The sequence below is a fragment of the Palaemon carinicauda genome, chromosome 7, assembly GCF_036898095.1.
Source record: "Palaemon carinicauda isolate YSFRI2023 chromosome 7, ASM3689809v2, whole genome shotgun sequence".
Taxonomy (NCBI): Eukaryota; Metazoa; Arthropoda; class Malacostraca; order Decapoda; family Palaemonidae; genus Palaemon; species Palaemon carinicauda.
Window position 1 is genome coordinate 27,502,342 of NC_090731.1, and position 17,500 is coordinate 27,519,841.

Sequence of the window (17,500 nt, forward strand, 5' to 3'; positions counted from 1 at the left end):
GCAGTCTCTCTTGTATTTGTTTTTTTTCAAGTATATCTATGAGCTATTAACAAATGCTAAGACATAAAAGAAATACATCAAGTAAAAGATATTAATTCAATACATAATTGTCATCAATCGCTTTGATTGATTGAATCAACTGAAAGATATTGATTCAATACATTATTGCCATGAATCACTTTGATTGATTGGATATCAATCCCATTCAATGCAATTTACCTCAAGTTTCCATTTATAAACACTAAATTTCATTTTTTTTTTTTTTTTTATTAACTTGCTATCAATACAAACAGGCAAGCGACCGCGAAGTGATCTGGGTAATGAGAGGCGCCATTGTTGCTGTGGCCCTCATCGCTTCGACCATTGGCATCCTGATCCACAGCATCTACTATCTGTTGTAAGTTTTCCCCAGACTGTATTGCTGTGCTTGCTGCAGGTCACGTGTTACAGACACACTGGCATAAGGAAAAAAAATAGTCATGAAAAGATTACCTTCCAAAGCTCCTTCACGCATTGTCTTGTGTAGATTAGGTAACTTATAGGGTTGATTCACACTATCGGTCCGATCACGCTCCAGAGTCGGTTCGCTCTCGGTTCGGTCTAGGTTCTAGGGGTGTTCACACCTTCGGTCCGTTCAGTTTCTTGGCAAAATTATGATTATAAGGAAAATGCATAATTATATAGGAATATTGTTCAGTGACACCAGGAAATGTATTTAAGCAGTGAACATTAGCCTGTTATTGTACGTATTATTTTATTTTCTATCATGACCGGAGCGAGACTGGAGCGAGAGCGAACCGGAGCGCCAGTGTGAATTCTTCCATTTAAAATCATATAACAATATTTGACCGGACCGTGACTGGAGCGAGAACGGAGCGCTCGAGGGCGAAGCGCTACTTGACCGATAGTGTGAATTAACCCATATTGTACTACAAGACGCCGACTTCTCTCACTGATCTTAGCATTGCATCCTGCACTTCGCTAACCACGAATTACAATTTTGTATTCACGTTCATTTTCATTAGTATAAAAAAAGATCTTTCCTTAGAGGTGCTAATGACTATCAGAATGATCGCTATCATTGTTGTCAAGTTTGTTGGCAAGATGTCGAGTGACAGAATATGTCACTTGTTATGAAGTAGTATTTTCTTATTCACTTCATTTTCTATGAGATTTTCACTAACACTAAAATAACAAAGGCATCTTTGCTATATATGACTCACTTCATTTAGTTACGAAACTTTAAAGACTAAATTGATTTATTACAAACATCAAACGATAAACAACGTCCAAGGGTTCATATTATATTTGTACTAACTATATTTAAAATAAATGTAGCAATAATGAAAACTTGGTCTAAACTTTTATATCAGCTTATGGTTACTGGCTTGACCAAATCATAATGATGTTATCTGATGAACAATTAAAGAAGAACTTGTACTGAATTTGTGACAGTTGGTAAATTGAAGATAGAAGTCACCTGAAGATAAAATTCATATTCAAAATCTGCTATAACTCTTCAGATAATGACCAAGGAATTATGTGACTGTTTATCTAGTTCTAACAATACCGTACCAAAATAATTGTTTTCTCCCTTTCATTTTGTAATTGAATTAAAAAAAAAAAAAACTTTCAGAACCGACTTGGAATGTGCTTCAAGGCTTTTCAGTAGTACCCTTTATCTGAATGAATATATCACATATAATTTTAGCCATATAGTCCTCATTCTGTTATATCTTGAATTATCATATACTGAGTTTTTAGCATTAGAGAAGCATGATCACTGCGAAGATCACAGCTATGCAGGTTATTTTACGAACTCTGATTAATTAGAAATTCTTAGACTAGCTTAAACTTAGCAAATGTGTTAGTACCATTTCCATACGTAGTGATATAATTCTATAGATGAAGCCAATAATGTAATCTTGATTACAGTGGACAACATGTAATCAAATCTTCCATTAGCCATTCTGTCCATATGCTAAACATATGTGGCATCATACGAATGGCTGAAAATAGCAATTACTATAGTCGCTACTAAGATTCCGGGTGAAATAATCCCCACCCCCTTATGACGTCATAACCAATCACGTTGTCTCCCACATTACCTATGACGTCATCAGTGGGTGGGGCTTATTTCACCCGGAATCTCTGCAGCGACTATACAGTAGTATCCTTTTAGTGAAATAACCCCTTTTTTTTTTAATCAGTGCTTCTTCTTCTATGCAACGGTACATCACCTAATGTTCTGCTATAGACAACCCATAATTTGATCTCATAATAGATCTCATACTTTGCCTGATATGTCTTTTTAAACCTCGAACAAGCAACTTCCTCGCTTTTAATTTCTCCTTAACTAGTTTTATGTCACATATCCTACAGCAACCTCACTAAGTGATATTTAAAGGAACCCTCATTTGGTTGGTATATATTTATTATGAATAACAATGTTGGTAGGTAGATTTCTGATTCATTTTAGAAAATAAATACAGTCTTCATAATGTTGGAAAGGATCAAGGATCACAGGAGGGTAATTTTCTTTTACCCTATTCCGCATTTTTTTCATTTATACATTGCCTTGTTACTAACTGGGAAGCTTGAAAATAGAATAGTTTCATTACATAGTCGAATTTCTCAAGTCTTGAAATCTACCTACTTAATTCTTATCAATTTTTTTGACAAAATAACAGATGAAATGTTAAAAGGATAAAGTATAAAATACTGAAAATTGTAAACATTGCTGAAAAGTACTGACCATTTTAGGGGCTCCTACGACGAACTGAATTATTTTGAGTGATATTGACTCACTTACCAAAGGTTTGCAATTAACTTGCTAGGCTAATGTTTGCCTTTTTTGTACTTTAAGGCTGTTAGTCAAATCAACCTGAAAATTTTATCATTTTACTGCAGTAAGATCAAGAAATTAAGAAACAAACAGAAACTATTATTTTTTTTTCAATTCAATCATTCTTAAAATGTAATAAATTAAACTTAAAATTCAATTTATTTTCTTTGTCTGAAGACTTTACTGACAATCTCCGTTATTTCAGCCTTGTCATGCCCAGTACAGTGTGGATGTGTAAGTGGTAGTTGATAGTAAGTCCTTAGATAAAAGAAAATCTGAAACTGCCTTTCACGCAATTGAAATGCTGAGGATCTGTACTGATTTATGTCTCTTTCAAATCCAGCAAGCTAGAAATAATTCCAAATTTAAGCATAACCTCTTGAAGCTTGTGAATAAAAACAGATCAACAGAATTCTCAATAACATTCTGATAGAGAAAAGGAAATAATCTCTGATATTCTAAATAAAATTGGCTACAGAAGAAGGGAGATTTATCACTAAACATCCTCAGCTTCAAAAAAATGTGGAATGCAGTTAATTTTTTACAGCGCAGTTGACTCTTCATAGTGAAGACAGTACATCTTTTTAAAATTTGCTCCAAGGCTCCAACGGGTCATATTCCTTTGAGAATTCAGAATTTGTCTTCCGTCTATAAAGAGTTGGCATTGTAGTATCTTTCTGTCTTTGTCTTACTCTAATTATCTCTTCAAAGAACAAATCATTACTTTGTAAAGTACTATTTTCTCGAGGTTAGCAAACAATTTAGCAATGATCTCTCCTACTGCTTTATGGTAAGAATTACGTAAAGACAATAAGAAAAAATCATCGAAGACAAACTTGGATATTTTCTTTCCAGAATATTTTCTTTGACCATGAAGCATTGGAAGGGTTGAGATGGGTTTTAGTCAATATTTCTTCTCAGAGAGTCTGCTCCACTTGTTCTTAAATGAGCAGAACACCTTACTTTTGATTACCACTTTTTTGTGCTGCTTGAACAGATTTCCACTTTAATAGGAAAACTTAAATTGTTTTTATCCTTGCATGCTTAAAACTTAAACTGAAATAGCTAAATAAACAAAAATAATAATGTAAGAATTGTACATATGTATCAATATCAAATCATAATAACGTCACTGTAATATTTAAGTAAATATGTAAAATAAATTATTTAGTCATAAATAAGGAATAAGATGTTTAGCAACAAGGTTTATGAGTGACAACTGCCAATTAATCACTAGAAATTTCCGTATATATTCGTATATATCTAATGTATTGTCTTTCCTTGTATAAAGAATCTTATTTACGGAAGGTATTATGGCGCTTTTAAAAGATAAGAGTTCTTTATCTTATAAACACAGAAGACTTATAAAAAAAAACGCAAAAATAATTTCCTTTCAATGTATTCTTATTGCCCAATATAGCCCATTCTTTTCTTCACCAAACCTTCAGTTTCAGAATTTTTATGAAAAAAATTAGTTGCAACAGATTGAATTTCCTTTACCAGTTTTGATAATCAGTAGCATCTTGCTGATCAATTATCAATTATCTCTCACGAATCATTTATTTGTATATGAAAATTTTTATTTGTAATGAATTCACCTGAATCTTGACCACTTTCTTAAAAGCATTTCAGTTCATAATTCTAAATACTAACTTGTTTTAGAAATCTGATTGAATATCCTTTTAGATGAATTTACATAAAATTCCAATGTATTGGAACCTATTTCATTGCTTGATGAAGGCCTTTCAAATTAAACTTTGTCATCGTTTAAATGAGCTGTAATTATCTTTCTGATAGGTTCAAACTTACAATTAGTTTTAGGGCGATCTGCTGTTAGCAAATTGAAATAGCCTTTAATTGTTATAGGTAGGGATATTTTATTTTTCATATTCATATTTCATTTTGGGAATTCTAAGACGTGAATTAAGGACTATTTTTTATTATATTTTTCATCTTCCTCTAAACATCATCAAAATCACCATAACTTATTTTTTGTAGTGAGCAATTTTCTATTATCATCATTAGCATAAATTCTGGGGTTTTATTATCTTCACACGTTTTGTCTCTATGACAAAATCATCATTAAATATAACAATAGCTTACATTTAGTAATGTTAGTATATTTTTCCAAACAATTCTTTTTGTCTCCAATTTCTGTCCTTCATTTTACCTATATTTACAAAACACCTCTTTTTTATGTTGGTACCTGTCCAGAATCATTACGTTATTCTTGTTTACTTAACGCAAAGCTCATACTGTATGATATACTGTACTTAAACCATTCAACTTTTCTAATCAGAAATATTAATTATTTATGATAGTTTGGTTGAACGTATGTGACGGCCACTTGATTTCTATATTTAGACAGGGGAGGAATACATTAACGTAGTGTCTTTTCAAATTATTGTCATTTATAACTTGTAAAACAAAATGCTTTTTAGACAGCAGGTTTAGTTCCTTTATTTTGGTATATGAGTTCCAAGTACAATGCAGTTGCACAAGGTTTAATGCATCTTTTACTTACAGTAATCTAACCTTTAAACAGGAACCAGCAAAATTACCTCATATCAAAGGGGTGGTAGAGATATTAAGCCCTGGTATGTGAGTAAATATGTCGTTCCTATATAACTTATTTAGACTTTCTGTAAGACTGTTTACTGGAGCTAATTCATTGTTTCCTTGTACAATAGATTCTATAGGTACTAAGCTTTGACCAGGAAAACAGTTTTCCATGTAAGTTCTTTTTCGACTCTAAGCCAAACTTCCACATACAAAGTCTTTCAGCCTATTTTTTTGCTGACCTGATTTAATTTCAAAACATATATGGCGTCTTAAACTTTAATCAACTGTTACACAGGAAAGGCAGTGTCTGGACTCAGCTAAGACCTGCTCTTCACTGATGTGAGTTTAAGAAAAAAAAAAAAAAAAAAAAAAACAGGATATCACAGCTTAAGCATCATGTCCCTTCTGGACCCACGAAAGAATTTTTTTTTCAGAAAGGTTTTCACTGCTGTGAGTTAAAAAAATAGAGAAACATCATACCCTATACATTATGCAACATCTGGACCACGAAAGAGCTGAGTCGTCTTTATTTTTCCTTAAGAAAGGTCTTTAAAAACTGCTGTGAATTAAAAAAGAAGAAGAATATCATAGCCTATACATTATGTCACATCTGGACCCACGAAAGAGCTGAGTTGTCTTTATTTTTCTTTAGAAAGGTGACCGAGAGAACTTGTAGAGTTGTCGTTGTATTTCTGTCATGTTTCAGTCAGTCGACTCCGGCTTCTGCCCAAGATTAGCAAGGGCTTAAGCGGACACGCGTGGAAGGGCCTTGCCAACAAACAACCCGGGCATCTCTGCCAAGCAAGCAACCGGCGGGGTAATTCGAGTGAGCCAAAACGGGTGACGTCCAGGGGCACATACTTAGAGGGGGATTCAATGATTCGGTTATGTGTGTCTCCATTTCCCTCTCATGTTATTATGAGGAAGGTCCAACTTCATAGTCTCATATTTTTTCTTGTTTTGCTCACATCACAGTTCGAAAACAAAAATGCTTTTTTTTTCTTGTTTTGGTAATAGGGCTGCAATCCAGTCCATATGCAATAGCAAGGATTGTCATCCACGCGCATAGGAATGCACATACAGGTGAATATATATACTGAATATATATATATATATATATATATATATATATATATATATATATATATATATATATATATATATATAACTGAATATATATATACATATATATATACATATACATATACATATATAGCTTACATATATGTATATATATATATATATATATATATATATATATATATATATATATATATATATATATGTGTGTGTGTGTGTATATATATGTATATATATAGAATTGTGTATATATAGATAATTATACATATATATGCATATATACTATATATGTATATATATATATATATATATATATATATATATATATATATATATATATATATATATACGTATATATACTGTATATATATATTTATTTATATATATATATGCATATATACTATATATGTATATATATACATATATATACTGTATATATATATATATATATATATATATATATATATATATATATATATATATATATATATATATATATATATATATATATATATATATATATATATATATATATATATATATATACGTCAATGTGTGTATCAATTCATTCTCACAGCAGCTTTCCACGCCATTAACTCATGCTGATTTTTTCAGATACACATGTACCGAATGTATTTCACCTGTAAAGAAAAAAAAAAGAAAAAAAATCTCATGCCACGAACTCATCGTCCACAATCATTCTCTTCGTCATACGATATATTCATGACTTCATTTAGCTTACCCTCTGTTTGTACGTCTTGTTCCACATTGCAAATATTTTTTTCCTGTTTTGTTTCTCTCAATTACGAAGGTTTGTTAGAGGTGTAAAAAGTCGCATTCTGTAATCTAAGTGATTGAAGAAACTCAGAAGTTGTGTGTAAGAGATAGCGAGTATGATAAGTATATGTAGTTGGTTCTCTGATATGCTCTTTTATATGGATGTATATATATATATATATATATATATATATATATATATATATATATATATATGTGTGTGTGTGTGTGTGTGTGTGTGTGTATTCATATATATATATATATATATATATATATATATATATATATATATATATATATATATATATATACATATATATATATATATATATATATATATATATATATATACCTATATATAAAGTGTTTGTATGTAAGTGTGCATATACATATACTGTATATACACATACAAACACACACATATATATATATATACATATTCATATATATATATATATATATATATACATATATATACTGTATATGTGTGTTTGTATGTGTGTGCACGCAAGAGTATTTACGTAATATGCATATATATGTATGTATATATATATATATATATATATATATATATATATATATATATATATATTTGCAAGTGATTTATATGTATATCTCTATGTACTGTATATAAGCATATATATATATATATATATATATATATATATATATATATATATATATATATATATATATATATATATTTGTGTGTATATATATATGCATATATATGTAAATATATACACATATATATACTGTATATCTATGTATATATATATATATATATATATATATATATATATATATATATGTGTGTGTGTGTGTGTGTGTGTGTGTGTGTGGCTGGCTGTGTATTTATATATACTGTACATAAATTGTATAAGTGTGAGTGAATGCTTTCATTATATATACGAATACGGTTTGCCCAATTTTCTTTTAACGTGATATATGAATATAGAATCATACAACTTGTCCACAAATACCAGGTGTAATTTAGCAATACATGATCTTTATAAACATCAGTTACTCTTCCTCCAAACTCCCCATTGTTCCCTGAAGAATTTTCAAATGTCCAACCTAACTAATTCTAAAATAGGACCTCCTTCAACGATGAGTTGAGTAATTTGTCTTTCTTAAATATGGTGAGGATTCTCCTTGAGACTTTTTGACTAAAATGTTGCAGTTATTTTACAGTTGGCCTCCTTAATTCAGGTACTCTTCGCGGAAAATGAAGACGTCTGATAGCTATACACTGTAGCATGTAACGCTGCGTCTTTTAGCAAAGGCGAACCTGTTAACAATGCTGCCTGTATAAGAAAGTCGCTTAGGTTGAAAACATGCTATCAAAAGTATTTTTATAAATTTTACAAAGTGTTGTTGAGCAGATAACAATATTTCATATGCATAACTTCACAAAATTAATAAAATTATTTTTGATCACGTTTTTACAAGCTAAGTAACTTTGCTTTACAGGCAGCGTTGCCAGCAGTTTCACTTTGGCTATACACAGCGGTGCCTGCTACAAGATACAGCTATTAGATATCTCAGTGCTCCGTAAAGTCCACCGGAATTAATGTCGCCAACTGTACTTACCCTTCATAAGGAAAATTTGAATATTTTTTAAGCTATTTCTCAATTATGCCAAGAGCTTTCGCCTTCAGTTTACCTTCCTGCATCTAACGAGTTTGTTATTATTTACTCTACGTTGTGAAAGGCGGTCCTGTTCTTTTGTGTTATCTTAGTTTCCAGTAGTATTTGGTATGCTAATCCTTTTTCATTCATCATATAATGATTTATGGCAAAAGCCTATTCACCCCTGTTTCGAAAAAAAAAAAAAAAAAAAAAGTATTATATAACCAGCACCTCTTTCTTTAATTTGAAGATAATCATTTTAGTTAAACTTAACGAATCTGTTTTTTTATATAGATTTTCCTTATTCATTCGACGATTTATTTTTTATCAACTTAATGTAATCTGCCTCGGGAATACGTTTTGCTTCGTTCTCAATTGAATTTCATATACACATTGATATGACATTTTAACCATGAAGTGTAAATCACCGTGAATAGCATTAGTGTATTGTGCTCCATAAGATTATATGTTCAATTGTGTTGTTGGTCTGAACATTTGTTTTATTATCATGACTGTAAAGTTATAATACTTTTGGTAGGTCTGAGATATAACTTCGACTTCTTCGTGATGTAAATTCCCCACTTCGTTTTGTGTAGATAAATATTCCTGAAAATGTTATAAATTCCTACAGATCACTAAACACTAAGAAATTTAAATTTCCATTTTATGGGTCTTACCTTTCGTAGTATAAAAGTTAAAAATATATCTGTGAAAAAGATTTTATCAAATTTTCCATTACGCTTATTGCTCTCCAAATTCTGAAATATTTGTTTAGATTACCTAAGCTTTTTTTCATGCGTCTCTAGTTGTCTAGATTAAGGTATATTTTAGTACGTTTTATAAAGTTACTTACCTATAACTATAATTCATAATTTTTAGTAAGCATTGCAACGAAAAGATAATTTATTCCTTTTGTATTGCTACTTTTAAACTTACGATCCATTTGGTTTAATTTATCATGGAAAATACTGAAATGATTCGTCATAATTCTTACAAGAAGGTATAATATCATTTCATTTTGATCCTGCAGAGAAATTAACAGAAACCCCAATCGAGCGATTTTAGCGAAATTTAGGGCACAAAGGGTTGCTAAGACTTTCCTGAATCATTTAGTCGTTCTTCAGACTATTTTTATCACTTAAGATTTTCATTAAAGTACAACTGTCCGACATTATCATTAGTTGTAGTTCAGTAGTTGATTTTATTCCAGCTGTAACATTAAAATTACCATTAATGGAGAAAGGTCCCTTTAGGTGTTTATCCTCTAATCCCTGGCAACCTTATCAACCCTTACAACACATTACCCCTTACCCCTTAATAACTCATAATGTGTACCACGACATCCGAAGTGTCCAGTATGTCTTACACTAAGTTTACTCACAGCTACGAAGCTACTCTAAGATTATCGTGGCAGATCGTGTGTTTGAAAACTTTATTTACTTTTTGTACTAACTATTTTTTGTCTTTTATGTTCCCATTGTTACCTGTGTAAGCCCAAAGACCTTTTTTTTGAAAATGGAGTATCCCAAAGACTTCACTATATTTCTCCTCAAAGATTTAGAGTTCATCGTAAATTATTGTCCTTAACCCCTTTCTTACCGTCCTGAATTTGGTCACTAAATCCTGATATATTTCTCAATTAAAGCCAGTTCCCTGTAGGCCTACACTTTCAAACCTCCATCCCCCATAAAAATATCCACATCACTTGTGTGCTATTCATATATAACACTTAGACAGCAAACTATTTTTACGTATAAAATAAAGATAATAATTTATAGTTACAGCTTTGATTTCTGTTATGCGTTAGCACCATGTTACTACCTTTTGTTTATAATCGTTTTGTTCTTCTCTTCTTCTCTAGCAAATTGTGCGGAGATCTCGTCTACGTGATCCTGTTCCCACAACTATTGATGGTTGTACACTTCAGAGAACACGTGAATACTTACGGTTCCTTCGTGGCCTTCACCGTCGGGTTAATCGTGCGCCTTTTGGGTAAGGCATTCTCCAATAAACAGCAAAAGCTAGTTGGAAATAATTGAATATTTAAGTGCCTAGCGCTTTTGTGTATTCTAATTTACACTTCTTCGGGGTGCAATATAAAACGTAAGAAAATATTTCATTACTTCCTCCTGGTTTTTGCTGTATGTTGTCACGTGATACTTGTGACAATAGGACATTCTCTAATAACTTATTCGTTATCAAACTTTACCATGAACATTTTGAGGCTTCTTCTTCTTCTTCTTCTTCTTCTTCTTCTTCTTCTTTTTATTATTATTATTATTATTATTATTATTATTATTATTATTATTATTATTATTATTATTATTATTATTATTATCATTCAAAATATGCATTCAAGAACATGAGATTAGTCATAGAGGAGAGAAGAGTAGTAAAATACAGATTAAAAGAAAGACCAGTAAACATATATATATTTTAAACAAGGGCGTCGGTCAAATATGCTTTCACTGGCGGTAACCCGTTCACACAGTGACCAGACCTAATGATGCTGATGCATTCTGTAACATTGCAGGAAAACTAAGTGAAAATAACATTATAAGCACAATAAATAATTCTTTTTTTAATTGGGCAAAAAAATAGTTGGACAATTTACAATTAGTCAAACCGGACCAAACTACAGAGAGAGAGAGAGAGAGAGAGAGAGAGAGAGAGAGAGAGAGAGAGAGAGAGAGAGAGAGAGAGAGAGAGAGAGAGAGAGAGAGAGAGAGAAATCCCATCCAATCACTCAAACTACAAAGAGAAGGGGGAGGGAGATTTTAGCCTCCCTCACCCTTCCGAATCCTCTCCCAGGGAGGAAGGATAAAAAAAAGTTTTTCAAGAGACCAAAAAATAATCAATCCTGTTTTCATGCATCCCAGGATTAAAGATTCAATCCTTAGCAGCGTCTAGTTTAGTTTGCAAATTTAGAAATAGCTGGTAAAATCAGTTATCTACATTCACATTTCATGTGGATCTTTTAGTCCAAAACCTTTGTACGAAGGGTCTTAAACACGAGGGAAGTGATGAAAAATCTAATTCCTGTACGACAATATAACATTGAATCAATTCTTTAGAAAAAAAAAATATCCTTGATGGTAATTCTGCCTTCATGGTAAATACATTTTCAAAATGTTTTTTTTAAACATTCTTATCTTAAAGCGGTTTATTACAAAAGTAGGCCTTATGAATAGTATATTTAGCATTCTTAAACCTATTTTCTAAATTATAATGAATATATTATATCTACATCTCAACAAATTTTGACAAAAGTTTTATTGACTAGATATTTATGTTTGAAAGTATACCCTATTACATTTTAAAGTGTTTATATAGTCCTGCGTATTACTAAAATCACTCTATCACGTAAGTCTACTGTGATTAATCACTATAACCAGATGACTAAATCCCGTCTACTTTCTCAGGAGGTGAACCATACATTGGAGTGCCTGCTGTAATCCACTATCCATTCTATGACGTCGAAAAGGGCCAGCAAAACTTCCCTTTCAGAACGGTATCAATGCTTGTGTCTCTAGCTTGCCTCATCGCTTTCTCGGTCATCCCAAAGTTACTTTTCACCAAGGGAATCATCTCTGACAGGTGAGATTTAGAATCATGTTCCATTCGTGTCAGAAACCAAAAAAAAAAAAAAAAAAAAAAGTGCTAGCTACTCCTCTATCAGTCACAAAGAATCATGTTCTATTCGCGCCAGAACCCCCCCCCCCCCCCAAAAAAAAAAAAAAAAAAAAAAAAAAAGTGCTAGCTACTCCTCTATCAGTCACAAAGAATCATGTTCTATTCGTGTCAGAAACCACCCCCCCCCCCACCCCACCCCCCCAAAAAAATTGCTGGCTACTCCTCTATTAGTCACAAAGAATCATGTTTTATTCGTGTCAGAAACCGAAAAAAGGGTGCTACCTACTCCTCTATCAGTCACAAAGAATCATGCTCCTTTCGTGTCAGAAACTGAAAAAAAAAAAAAAAAGGAAAAAATGTGCTAGCTACTCCTCTATCAGTTACAAAGAATCATGTTCTATTCATGTCAGAAGGCAAAAAAAATGCTAGCTACTTTATCAGTCACAGAGAATCATGTTCTATTCATGAGAGAAAAAAAAAGGTGGGGGGAGGGGCGGCTAGCTACTCCTCTATCAGTCACAAAGAAGTATGCTCTATTCGTGTCAGAAACCAAAATACGGGCACTAGCTACTTCTCTGTCAGTTACGAAGAACCGTGTTTCGTTCGTGACAGTAACCAAAAGTAGTTACTAAATACTCCTCTATCGGTCACAAAGAATCATGTTCCAATCGTGTCAGGAACCAAAAGCAAGCATGTTCCATTCGTGTCAGCAACCAAAAGCAGTTACCAGCTACTTCTCCATCAGTCACAAAAAAAAAAATCCTCTTCCATTCGTGTCAGCAACTAAAAGTAGTTACTAACTACTCCTCTATCAGTCACAAAGAATCATGTTCCATTCGCACCAGAAACCAAATATGATATCGCACTTTCCTATTTACTCTTCAGAATGGCAAATACATAAAATAGTTCCAAATGCACAGAAAATTCAAACCAGTTTTCAATTGATCTCAACAAATTATTTCTGCAAGTGGTTGTGGAGAAGAGCTTTTGGTAAAATCAACATACTTTCAAACCCAAGAGGCTGTTTTGAAAAGTGAATTCTGAAATTTTTTTCTTCAATAAGATCTTCCAGAAAGAAAAAAGACAACCAGTCACAGATGGATTATAAAAAAGAAAAAAAATATACAATCTGAAAGGCAAATATTTGATCGAGTATCATACACAGCATATGTAGAAATTTTTCTTAAAAATTGTTTTTCTTTTTTTTTCCAAATTCCTCTTTATTTAGTTTTCTATTCCATTATGGACGATTTTGTAGAGGGAAAATATTCAGTTTTTGCTATTTTGTTTATATATTTCCTTATATGGTCATGTTGAGGCTTTTCTCGGAATATCTTTAAAATTAATTCTATCATAGTTATATCATTTACATTAAATTTCTTAGTCTTATATCAAATCTTATCTGCAATCTAATTGTTCGAGAAACTTCTACAGTCCAATAAAAATACTTATTTGGTAATGATTATGAATAAGTTAAATCCTAAAATAAACCACATCTCATGAAAAATTTATATTATCATTATTATTATTATTATTATTATTATTATTATTATTATTATTATTATTAGCTAAGCTACAACCCTAGTTGGAAGAGCAAGATGCTATAAGACTAAGGGTTCCAATAGGAAAAAATAGCCCGCTGAAGAAATGAAACAATGAAATAAATAAACTACAAGATCAGTAATGAACAATTAAAATAAGATATTTTAGGAACAGTAACAACATTAAAACATATCTTTCATATATAAACTATAAGAATAGATATATGTATAATCCGTTCTCAATGAGGAAATGAAACAAGGAAATAAATAAACTACAGTAATAGTAATGAACAATTGAAATAAGATATTTTAAGAACAGTAACATGGAAATAGATGTCACATATAAACTATAAAAAAAAAACAGATAAACTACAGTAATAATAATGAACACTTAAAATAAGATATTTTATGAACAGTAGCCTAACAACATTAAAATAGATGTCACGTATAAACTATTAAAAAAAAAAAAAAAAAAAAAAAAAAAAAAAACAGATAAAAATATTATCCAATTTCAAACATATTTCAGGTACGATGTGTTTGAATGCTTCAAAACTTTGCCTCCAAAAACCTGTGAGGATACAGAGGAGCTGGCTACAGACAACAGCACCTACCACCGCAACCTGGCGTTCTCCAAACCCGTTGAAACCACTGGGAAATCCTCCAACGGGAACCCACTGGCCGCCGTGAGCTACACAGAGCCGACAGACCCCATCGACGTTGTGAACAAAGTGTGAACCTGTCATATTGTTCCTCATAAGAGTCGTAGATTATTATTTTTTTCTTATTTTTTCTAAAATGATGATTCACCATATATAGATATATATACTCTTATAAATATATATTTTTGTCACATGTACTGTCATGAGCGCTTGCAGAATGGATGGATATGTCAAGGGAACAATGTCTTCAGTATTTCGAAGGATAATCTTTGGACTGTTTCTGTTTGTTGTTAGGGGACAGAATTGAACTGATTTCAAGGACCCTCTTGATATGTATATATATTTACAATGAGAGCTTCTTAGCTTCTTACCAAAACTCCTTCCGGACAAGGCATCTTCTGGTTAGCAGTTTCCCAATTGGCAGCTGATCTGAAGAAAAAAATACATGTTATGGGGTTCTGTTATATATATATTTTTTTTTTTTTTATTTCGTCTTATGATTATTACCTATACGAGCTGTTTTGGGTATTTATACATGCAGACTTTCCTTGGGAGGTATCTATGCGTAATAACACATTGTCCTCAAGAATACACTATTCTTGTTTCGTCAAATGTAATAAGGCTTCCTAAGAATTAACTAATAGCACAAAATTTAATGTTTACACAAATAACATCATTCGTTTATTGTTCCTTTATACGTCAGACAGTTGAGGACTTATTAAAGGAAATCCATCGTGACCAATGACGACCTTGGGCGTTCCCAATAGATGAATCCTCTCATTAAAGGACCTTGGGTGAATCTGTACTGCTGCGCCCCTCGTCTGCATGTCTGGTGGCCGATGTGGTAACACCCTAGACTGGGGTTCGAGTCCCGCTCAAACTCATCCGTTCCTTTAGTCGCTGCAACCTCACCGTCTTTGTGAGCTAAGGATGGAAGGCTTTTGGGGAGCATAAAGGTTTATCTCTATCTGCTGAGTCATCGGCAGCCTTTGCCTGGCCCTCCTTGCTCCTAGCTTGGGTGGAGATGGGGCTTGGGGGCTGATCAGTCTCTAGGGCATTGTCCTGCTTGATAGGGCAATGTCACGGTCCCTTGCCTCTGCCATTTATGAGAGGCCTTTAAACCTTTAAACCCTGGATTTGCATAGCCGTATGTTAGACACGCCAGATGAGGAGTTTTGACCGTGCGTAAAGAAACTGCACGCAGAAAATACGGAGGACCTAAACTGCTCCTAAACTGATTCAAACCCGTGCTGAAGAACTCATTTATGAATGACAACAGGGCAAAGAAATGAAAAGCAAGAGGAAGAGTAAATGAATTGTCATCTCAATGTTTCAAACAGAAAACAGAATTAAATGCTATAGCTAGGGAATACTATGGTAATTTGAAATGTTGGTAAGGAGAGCGTCGTACCTCATGTAATTAGCTGCCTCAGCCCTGAGTTAGCTATTATGTAAAATACTGTATTACCAATATTATTGAAAATTTCTCTAAAAATCTTTTTTATTTTATAATACTAAAAATCAAGAATGTAAATAAAATTCAGGTCAAACCAGGAAGTGAGAAGTAATCATTTTGTTCTCATTTCGTGAAAATCTTCTTCTTCTTCTTCTTCTTCTTCTTCTTCTTCTTCTTCTTCTTCTTCTTCTTTCAACCTTATTAATACCAATATTCTGTGAAAATGCATAGACTCAAGTAACATCAATACATCACAGTTGCTGAAACAAAGAGATAAAAGCAAAGATTTGCTCAGGATTGAGAGGTTTCACATGATCAAGATATCAGCGGATGATACACAATGTTGGATCCCATGACGCTACTTTGGGAATTTGCACATTACAAATAAGAGGTGATTTAGATTAATGATTTGTTTATGAGTGATGCTTCATCCTGTCAGTAAGTAAGACAAAATGTAAAAATAGTCATTATATAACATTGTTCTCCCATTTAACTTTATGTCTTAATACAATGCAGCTTTGAAATACAATGAAATGCAAAATGAAATTAAATATGTTTTATAAGTTTTTTGTTGTCTTTTCCAAAATTCTAGAAAATGTTTTAAGGAGAGGTGCTTCATTTGTTTAAGGGGAAGAATGAAAGAGTGAAGGGATGAGGACCCACATCTCCTAAAATTACAGTAGCAACTGTAAAACAAAGATACAAAACAGCTGTAGAATATCATAACTCTCATTCTCAATATCATATATTTTTCTTATAAAGAGTAGCTTTACCGAAGCTACTCTTTACGTAAAAACTTTTCTTTCTTTTTTTTTCTTTTTTTTTTGGGGGGAGGGGCCCTTCTCACCTTATTTAGGTTTTGTAGGGTCGATGGCGTGTTTATTTTTATTAATTACCACAAAGCAAAATTGTGTATCTTATCTAAGTATTTTCCGAACAGGTGGACACTATACTATGAAGATATTTACATACAAAATACATAATTCAATGCATACTGTATCTGGCATGGGTTGTGACTAACTTTGTCTGTAAAATAACTGACCTGATTCATCGTCTATTAAGCAAATATTCAACTGACACTGCATAGGTCACATATAGATCACTGGTCTGAGTGAGGGTAAAACAAGATTTAACACACACATGAAAAAGTTACCTAGACTTGAAAACTACACCTGATGAATCTACCTCTGGCGTTTCTTGCTGATACTAAAAGAATTGGGTAAAATTTCAATTTTCTCCATCTATTTTTTGACATCATCTGAGAAGTTTGTATTTATTACTAGTTTAAAGGTATATTTGTAATTGATTTGGTCAA

The 17,500-nt window shown here is 32.2% G+C and overlaps 1 protein-coding gene across 1 annotated transcript in view; it reads left to right on the forward strand.

The window, feature by feature from the left end:
- The window catches only part of LOC137643904 (high-affinity choline transporter 1-like), a 27,190-nt gene that overhangs the window by 8,755 nt on the left and 935 nt on the right, over nt 1-17,500 (forward strand). The window contains exons 8-11 of the mRNA XM_068376654.1: nt 294-397; nt 10,758-10,888; nt 12,319-12,493; nt 14,597-17,500. The exon at nt 14,597-17,500 is cut by the window's right edge and continues 935 nt beyond it. Of these exons, the coding sequence (XP_068232755.1) occupies nt 294-397; nt 10,758-10,888; nt 12,319-12,493; nt 14,597-14,804 (618 nt within the window). The 3' untranslated portion in view covers nt 14,805-17,500. The remainder of the gene's footprint in view (nt 1-293; nt 398-10,757; nt 10,889-12,318; nt 12,494-14,596) is intronic.